The 9,721-nt window shown below is 35.4% G+C and overlaps 1 protein-coding gene across 1 annotated transcript; it reads left to right on the top strand.

Moving 5' to 3' along the window:
• Positions 4,151-8,698, top strand: LOC109713074 (serine/threonine-protein kinase HT1-like). Its single transcript, XM_020237032.1, has 6 exons — positions 4,151-5,066; positions 6,195-6,316; positions 6,773-6,981; positions 7,064-7,238; positions 7,664-7,798; positions 8,134-8,698. The coding sequence occupies exons 1-6, from the start codon at positions 4,772-4,774 to the stop codon at positions 8,338-8,340; spliced, it is 1,143 nt and encodes a 380-aa protein (XP_020092621.1). The 5' UTR covers positions 4,151-4,771; the 3' UTR covers positions 8,341-8,698.

Below are 9,721 nucleotides of genomic sequence, written 5' to 3'. Positions count from 1 at the left end.
CTTTTACTTTACCAAAGAATGAAGCTGCTTTCATTGAGATGATAAGTGTAAACACTATTTTTATTCAATTTCAGCCCGAGACATTCAACACATGCATTCTAGTCGCCTTTGTCTCTACTTGTTCTGCATTCTCTTCCTCATGCATCTGTCATTACACTTCTGTTCTTTTATTTTCCCCTGTATGATTAAAAACTTTGCCCTAAAAGTCTCGTTTACGTCACATAGATCTTATTCTCGTTGATAGTTGCACGAATCATTGGATCTTATGAAAATGCTCCGTTTGAATTATTTGAATGACTCATTCAAGTCGCATAAATGATGCTCATTAAATTATTGAAATTGTTCTTAGTTACATCAAACAGATTATTGGCCAAGTTCAATTAATTCAATGCAATTTGCGCACGAGCCATAAGCGATGACTTTGAATTTTGATGCTGGAGGTGATTATGATGTAATTACAGTGACAATGAAAGGCTGCTGTGTGCAGAAAATTTTTGATTTTCAGATAATACGCCAGCCGTTAGGATCGCCCTCTGCAATTGATGAGCGGCAGAATTATCCCATGCAGAAAAATTTTATGTATAACACCCTAAGAAAATGTCTGTAGTCAGCAAATTTACGTAATGTTTTGAAAATCTGTGTAAATCACTCGATAATATCCACATCACGAGTGTCAACTCATCACAACATATATAAATAACATTGTTGACACATGTAGCAGTGTTTATTATTTAATATCTTATTATATATGTTACATATCTTAGGTGGAACTGAAGTGCTTAAAATTCCCACCAAATATGGTTGATCAGAGCATGCAGTGTGAGATCATCACATTGATTGAACTCTGGAAAAAGGGGTGGGTTTTGAGATGGAATATCCTTCTTTTTATCAGTCGAAAGCTACGAGAGAGGTCTCCATCTTTTAACTCCACAAAAAGGAAGCTACCTTAATCCTTTTCAAAGTATCCAACTGGAAGATCAAACGATCAATGCATAATCCATCCAACATTCATTTTTACAACAATTTCTAGGGGCCTAGTGTGTAGCATCAATCCACCTGTTACGTAGATGCTCAAAAGTCCCAACAATGTGCTTGACATTAATTTATGATGTGCCACACTCGTGCAATAGAAAAACTCGGTTGTAGCACAAAAATGTGAAAGCGAAACATTTTCTAGCAAGTCTTTTTATCCCCCTCTCTCTCTCTCTCTCTCTCTCTCACTCTCTCTCTCACAGCTTGCTTTATGTCGAGACAAACCACCTTTTCACTAGTCAATTCAATTTCTTAGAAAATTGGAGCTTGGAACAGTCTCTCCTATGACCATTGACCAACAACAACAAGCTATTGCCCATTCCTAGGCCAGTTAATAGGATTAGGCTACAAATTGCCTACAATTGGCCTAAGGTTAGGGTAAAAGAAGCATCTAAAACAAGGACATCAAAATTTTTGTAGTTCCAACTGCGTGAATCGATTTGCAAAGTGGTTCGGCAAGATAACGTTTGCTCAAATCAGGTTTCGTCACATTTGAAGTTTTCGTAGCTGTTTTAAATAATGTTTGGTCCAAAATGATTAGGCCGCTCAAATGAGATAATCTCTCAAAGTTAAGCTAAGCTTGTTAAGAGAAATGAAAGATTGTTTCCGACTGGACTTTACTAAACTTCCAGAAGAAAAACTAAGCCAGAATTCAGATCGCTAGGTCAGGCTGGATTTGCTCAGATGATTTGGTCTATCCAATGTACCCACTAGTATGGCTTTTGGGTAAATGGTATCAAAGTAACAACAAAGTTACCTGTGTTAGAAATTGCTCCAGCATAACCTTATTAGCTGTCCAAAGTAAGAAATTTTATCCAATTCATAGCTGACTAATTCTCCACAAACGAAGCTGTTAACTTGTCCAACCTACTGACCGTCCCTAGAGCAAGTGGCAAAGAGTTTGGTGGTTGGTACCCGAGACCCATGTTCGAATCCTAGTTGATTCACATTTTCAGCTAAGTTTATTTCTAAATGAAATACACGAAGCGGGTAACGTGCTATCTATCTCTCAAAAAAAAACTTGTCCAACCTTAGCAAGTGACTTATTGCTTGCTCTTCTTGTTTGTCTCATCCTTGTCTGATAGGACACCTCCCTTTTTGAATATGAATGTTCGCGATCTATATCATGAAAAATAAGGAAACAAATAAATGTAAAAGAGTTTTGAGAATTTTCTCTTAAAGAATTGAAAATGGTTCGGGAGAAGCAGAGAAATCTTTTACAAAGGAGTTAGCGACTATTGCTGTTACTTGGTGGATTGTGTGGCTCCAGTGAATTAGAAGAATTTTTTGGAAAAAAAATGCTATATTGGATTAGCTGTTGGTCGAGATTAAAACCGTTATAGTAATTTTTTAGTTTAGTTAGTCCTTTATCTCCGAGGTTAATTATTTAGCCTTTCTTTTTTCTATTTTTTGTTTCTTTATTTGTCTCTTTCTGTCCAGTGTAGTTATCTCGGTTCCGTAGCCAAATTCATTCTTTAAATAAATGAAAAGATAAAGTACTATTTTTTTTTTTCTCAAAAGAATAAAAATATAAAAAGGCCAAATATGTAAAAGCCAATGAGCAAGTGTTACCAATTTCCATTCACTAGGCTGTGTAATTGGCCATGTCACTCTCAAGACCATTGGCAACGAGCCACGTGTCCAAATTGTACTAAATTTGTGACTATTTAATTTAAAATTTGAATGCATTATTTATCTTTACGAATTTAGCTAAAATATTTCATACAATTTACGTAATAAAATAATTATTTTAAATTTTATATCCCAAGAACCACCAAATCACTTAAATTAAATAAATTAAACACTTAGAGAATTAAAATTTTGAAAGATTATATTATCGAATCGAAGTAATTTATAGTTGAAGTAAATTTTATTATTTTTCACTTTTATTTTTAGATAAATTTCAAATGCTACCTTTATAGTTTTGCACTTTCTCACTTTAGTACCATATAGTTTAAAGTGTATTAAGTTAGTGTCTCGTGGTTTTATTTTAATTTTTTCGTCAGCTTCTCCGTTAATATTTTGTTAAATTATATACAAAAAAACTTCAGATACCACATTTAGATTTATCAAATATTTCTTTTAGTATTATTTAGTTCTAATTGTCACTGATTTAACAAAAAAAATTAGTAAAATCGATAAAAAAAAAAAATATAAGACACTAAATTGACACACTTTAAATCACTGATTTCTTAAGTGGGAAAGTGTGAGAATACAATTAGTTTTTCTGAGTCTCCTTCTAGGTCTTGGTGGGCCCCACTCTTGTTACCTATCTTATCATTCTACTTCTAATCCTCAAATCCCTTTCTCTCTCCTCTCTCACTCTTACTTGCAAGGTGACGTCACGCCCCGCACACCGGGTGTATAACTGAATCTCATATACAAACCACAACACCACTTAAAATCAGTAATCCTATTTATTTCAAGGGTTAACCCCTATTTAGGGTTAAATGCATATAAGCTTCTGTAAATATATTAAACTATAAATATATTTATATAAAATTTAACTTTTATCTTTTATAAAAGTTCTAATATTTTTAAATATATTTCTCTGATTTGTTATCGTTATAGAATTGTTTATATTTTAAGTGAAATTTTAATTTTGCTATCACAAATATGTCTCTCCAAAAGCTACAATGGTATAATATAAAAGAGGTAAAAATATAAGTTATCTTATAAATTAATTAAGATTAGATATTATGTTTTCTAACAAATTCTAACGGTAGGGATATATTTGAAAATATTAGAATTTTTTCAGAAATAATGTATGAAAATTGAACTTTATATAAATATATTCACAATTCACTATATTTATAGGGACCTAAATAAAATTAATTCTTATTTAGAATGTAATTTATCATACTCAAAAAGCCTAAAGAGAAGAGCTTGTAAAATTTAGACATCTATTAATAATAAATAAATAATATTTCAAGATAATTAGATATAATCTAATAAGATTCTCAGAATTATTATTATCAATTGAAAATTGGGCGGGGCCGTGCATGAACCCTAAGTATACACCGGGTGCAGGGAAAATCCTAGTTCCCCTCCACCAACCCCTTTTTCTCCTCCCCCATTCAACGCTTCAAAACCCTCAAATCGAGCCCCCCCCAAAGCAACAAAGGTAGAGAGAGAAAGAAGAGAGAGATTAGAGAGAGAGAGAGAGCTTAGAGAGGGAGAGGGAGAGAGAGAGAGAGAGAGAGGGTTTGAGGTGTTCTTCTCGTATCGTCGTCTCTACGGTCAACGAAGTCGGCGTCCGTTTTCCTCGTGGGCTTTTCAACATCTCTTCCCCCTCTCTCTATCTCAATCCTATTTCCAATTTTGGTTTCTTTGAATTCGTTTTGGTTTCAATTGGAATTGCGTGGAATTTCGGTCACACCAATTTGATCTCCTTTATAAGTGTCCATATCACGGTTCCATTCGTATGCCCGAGGCCTAAATTTGCGATTTTGAGTAGTGGGTATTGCGATTTAGGGTCCAATTCTAGTACCCCATAGCTAAATTTGCGATTTTGAATTATAAACGGTGTTGGATTGGGGGAATTTGATATTGGGTAGCGTTTTTCCGGGGATTTGATTGGTAAAGGAGGGAGCTTTCTTGGTTCCCTCTCGATTTCGCAGTAGTTTGTGTCGGATTATGGACCTTTCGAAGAGAATTATAGAGTTTTCGGAGTTTTTATAGGTTTTGTTCCTACTGGGGCGTTGATTTTATAGCTTTTTCATTGCTTTGATTCGGCAAAATGAGTGACGCGAAGGGTTTTGATGTTGGGAATGCGAATGAGGCGAAATTGAAGGGATCGGCGAGCTTCGACAGTAAGGATATGTACTTCAGGGCGGATAAGATTGATCTGAAGAGCTTGGATATACAGCTGGAGCAGCAGTTCAATAAGGCTTGGACCAAAAACAGTGGCGGTGCGAAGAAGCCCAAAGAAGAATGGGAGATTGATCTAGCAAAGCTCGAAGTTCGGTATGTTGTAGCCCAAGGGACGTATGGGACTGTTTACAGGGGAACATATGATGGCCAGGATGTTGCAGGTAATTACTTCCTCTTTCCTTTTGAAAATTTCGGAAATTGTTAAGTTTCAGAGTTGGTTCTATGCTGTGTAATAAATTAACATGATTTAATGCTTCACATGATATCTTATCACTGATTTTGGCCACTGCTCTGGCTAATGCATTTAGAAGTTGCCTAGATCGATCAATTTATCCTTTTCTACCATGTTATTTGGCTTCCTTAGTTCAAGTTTTTAATATTATACCCAGCCTCTTCAGGAAGAATTTTTGGATAAAAGGTGTTAGGGAGGTAATGGTGGAAAGAGTTACTTATGTATACCGTGGAAAAAATTTCTCCATTATTTATATATAATGATATTTAACAGCTTTGGGTAGTTTAAAAAGCTCAAATGTTGCCTCCTTTTCTGGAGTTGCATAATAGACGAATTAATTTTGTGACCATTTCAACAGGATTGATGCTCGGTTGGTAATTTGTTGTTAAATCTTGGAAAGTTTCTTGTCACTAATACTTTGAGTTTTACATAAATTCAAAGCGTAGATTACGTGTATTATTTAAATGCCTAATTATGTAGATGTTTAGTTTTATCATTTCTTGGTTGTGCGTAACCTAATGTCAGGAATTTCCATAACTAGCTATACTTTCAGCATTCTCAAAATGTCAGGAGTATTTGTAATTAGTTATGTGCATATCTGGGTGTGAAGTTTGAGTTGTTTCTTGTTCTATATTTTCTGTTTTTTTTTAAGTTTAATTTATGATATCCGCTTTCATGCAAAGGTTACATTTGCTTGCTGTATTGCAAACTACGTAGTTGCGGTCTGCTATGTATGGCATTTGTTATGCATGTGATTTTCATTGTTTGCATTGTTTGTTACTTTGTTTTATGCCATGATGTAGGACTTTGATCAGTTTTGATATGCTAATTGTCCTTTTTTAGACCTTCGTAGGAACTTTATGTCTTCCAAATGCTTACTTGATCTTAAAAAGAAAGACTAGGAATTTATCTTCGAGAGTAAATCATTTTGTATTGATGTAGTAGTTATATGTTCGTTGTATCAGAAACATTTCGAAACAATTGTTAACTAGCCTTCTATTATTATTGTGGCCACCAAAGTCTGTAATACATAATTACTGTTTTTTGCATAATATAGTGAAGTTGTTGGACTGGGGAGAAGATGGCTTTGCCACAGATACTGAAACTGCTGCTCTTCGGGCATCATTTCAGCAAGAAGTTGCTGTATGGCACAAGCTTGATCATCCAAACGTCACAAAGGTGAGCATCATGTTTTAAGTAGCCAACCTTGCAATTCAATTACATGTGGATTGAGGATGCTTCTTTGTTAGTTTGTTTGATACATAATCACTGACACACGATACATAAGCATTATTAATACATGCTCAAACATGCATACGCGCTTCTATTCACCGAGACACATGTAGATCACAGTGCTCTTGTGGCCAGCCTATGGTACACATATTAGATAGACAACATGTGTGTGAGTATTTATTAGTTTATGCACACACCTACGCATACTTACCAACATATATACACATACATTTGTATATCCCTTCATTTCATATATTATGTAATGTGTTCTCTCAGTTGTCAACTACCTAGATATGGTTATGTCGATTATGCTTTATGTACTATGTTAGACATTTGTGTTCCCGCTAGGAACTTTTGCTTTTCATTTGTAACACAGATAGAAATGTAACTACTTTGTTGCAGTTTGTTGGTGCATCTATGGGAACTACGGACCTTAAGATCCCACCAAAGAACCCCACCAGTGGCAGCCCTACTCACCTTCCAGCAAGAGCATGTTGTGTGGTTGTCGAGTATCTTCCTGGGGGAACTTTAAAGCAGTACCTGATAAAAAATAGGAGAAGAAAACTCGCCTACAAGATTGTGGTTCAGCTTGCGTTGGATTTATCTAGAGGGTAAGCGGTGCTACTGAAAGTGTTTACCATTTCATGAAATTATGCAGTATAATTAATCCTTGACTTATGCGCTCCTTTCCAGATTGAGCTATCTGCACTCGAGAAAGATCGTGCACCGGGATGTCAAAACCGAGAACATGTTGTTGGATGTGCATAGGAACCTCAAAATTGCTGATTTTGGGGTTGCTCGTGTTGAGGCTCAGAATCCGAAGGATATGACTGGTGAAACGGGTACACTTGGCTACATGGCTCCTGAGGTAGTTACCAGACCAAATATTTCCTCTGGTTTTCCCTTTCAAATTTTCATTGTAACTGTTTTTCTGAATAATAAACTAGGACCGCAGTTCGTACCTCTTATGCTTTTCCTTTTCTTCTTTTTCTTTTTCCTTTTTTAACTCAAAACTCTTTATGTGATTTTATGTGCCTGTAGATGTGCTTCTCCATTCTTGTTGTTGTTGGTTAGATTCCGACTAATCTTCTAAAGAAAATGACACAGTTAAAAAAAATAAATAAATTTTACTAGATGTATTTTGTTTTTCTGCTGAACAAATCCAGAGTTGTATAGAACCAAAGAATTTGAGTTTAAAAAGAGTTAAACCAAAAAATGTAAGCATGAGGCGTAGCGTTTTCTAATTACTTCTGCTTTATAAATACACCGAGTCTTATAAGTTATATTGCACAGGTCCTCGAAGGCAAGCCTTATAATAGAAAATGCGACGTCTACAGCTTCGGCATTTGTTTATGGGAAATCTACTGCTGCGACATGCCGTACCCTGACCTCAGCTTTGCCGATGTTTCCTCTGCTGTTGTTCGACAGGTTCGTTTTCTCTAATTCAAACCCCCGAGTTGATCTTCGTTTCCTTGTATCATTTCTTTAATAATCCATAGTTGGTCAGGTAATTGAACGGTTTTCTAGCTATGTCTTTCATACTCAGCTATTTCATCTCTGTATGTGTATACCCCTGCAAAATCTTAATTTTCGCATAAACCCTCGATAGAGCCAATTTAGTCGGGGGAATTATCAATCGATTGATGTCTAGCGGTATATGAATATGTTTAGGTTCTAATACGTATGTGTGTCTCAAATGGCATATTTGGGCTTCATTAACAACAGTAATCTTATATAAAAAAAAATTTTGGTTTGTTTAACAGAATTTACGGCCAGAAATCCCTCGGTGCTGCCCGAGTGCTCTGTCCAACATTATGCGGAAATGTTGGGATGCGAACCCGGACAAACGGCCCGATATGGACGAGGTCGTTCGGCTCTTGGAGGCGATCGACACGAGCAAAGGTGGCGGCATGATACCTGATGATCAGGCGGGCGGTTGCCTTTGTTTCTTCAGGGCTCGCGGTCCGTAGTTATGCCCCGCCTTTTCGCCTTCCCTTTTCCATCTGTCTCCCCTTCGCTTCTCGTGTATGACATGAAGAGTTTTGGTGCCATGAGTTGTTGGGTTATTTGAAATGCCGGAGTTTGTTTCTCGACCAAAATTGTGTTGTATTGTCGACCCGGCGAAGGTGTTTTTCGCACTGCATTCATTGTGAGCTTTTTTGACCTAAGATCTGCACTGTATTTATAGCTGTGGTCTTCTTCTTGTACCTGTGGTTCGTCGAGAATGGCTTTCTCGCATTCAACAAATAAATGCTTTGTAATGGATGTAAAATTAAAAACCTGATCATTATTCCTTATGATCTCAGTATATTCTGTCGCATTCAATCTCGTTTTTCGCCTCTCGGAGTTCCTTTTTCCTTTTTGTTTTGAAATTAGCATTGTGATCTTTGGATGGATTTGAACATTTAGGTCTATTTTGCTATTTTATTGCTTGTTTAACTAAGGGGACTTTGGTTTCGTCGTAAAACCATGAAAAGTTATTTTCCGGAAAAAAAAATTTCTACGGAAAACCCCCCTCCCTTTTCCAATTTTCCACTGGTTTGGTTCTGAGGAAAATTATTTTTTTCTGGTAAATTTTTTTATTTGAAATTTTATGAAAAAGTAGTCTTTGTTTTTTGAATATTTTATCTGAAAAATGAAAATACTAGCTTTCTTATGAAATCTTTAAAAAAAAACTTCTATAAAAGTTAGTTTTCTTTGGATTCAAATGGACAGAAAATTAGAAAAGAGAAATTTTCATTGAAATTTTTTTTCTTAAAAAATAATCTTTCATGCTTTTCTGAGGAACCAAACATTGCCCTAAGTGTCAAGAGTTTCAAAACATGTAGAGCCTCTTTTTAAACAAGAAATAACAGGTTAGCCCATTGGCCTGGGTTTAGTGCTTTAAAAGAAAAATCCACATGGTCTGAAGATTTAAATACGCAGGGATGTCAACGGGTCGGATTCGAGGTGGATTTTCAAGAATTCAAATTCAACTACCAAATCCAAAATCTGAACCGGAATCTGAATTCAAATTCGACGGATTTTCAAAATCCACATTGAAATCCGAACTCGACCAAAAATCCAAAACCTGAACACAAAAATCCGAACTGGAAACAATTATTTTTCTTCACCATATTTCAAAATATATCAATTAAATCTAAATTTTTAAAATACAAATTCAAATATAATATCAAACAGTTATATATATTATATAATGTAAAATTAATTTGGATTCGGGTCGTTACAAAGACAAAATCCATACCTAAACTCAAATCCATCGTATTTTCATTGTTTATATCCGTATCCGAAACTATTTTCGTTTAGTGTCAAATAAATCTGCTCCGGTCGGATTCAAATTCGAATTCAGAT

This window comes from Ananas comosus, linkage group 7 (assembly GCF_001540865.1).
Source record: "Ananas comosus cultivar F153 linkage group 7, ASM154086v1, whole genome shotgun sequence".
Taxonomy (NCBI): domain Eukaryota; kingdom Viridiplantae; phylum Streptophyta; class Magnoliopsida; order Poales; family Bromeliaceae; genus Ananas; species Ananas comosus.
Note: the sequence above shows the minus strand (reverse complement) of the source record. Positions and strands in the feature narration are given on the sequence as shown.

Coding starts and splice junctions, on each gene's coding strand:
- LOC109713074 (XM_020237032.1), top strand. CDS start 4,772: ATGAGTGACGCGAAGGGTTTTGATGTTGGGAATGCGAATGAGGCGAAA. Junction 7,239..7,663: donor TTGGCTACATGGCTCCTGAG/GTAGTTACCAGA, acceptor TATATTGCACAG/GTCCTCGAAGGCAAGCCTTA. Junction 7,799..8,133: donor CCTCTGCTGTTGTTCGACAG/GTTCGTTTTCTC, acceptor TTTGTTTAACAG/AATTTACGGCCAGAAATCCC.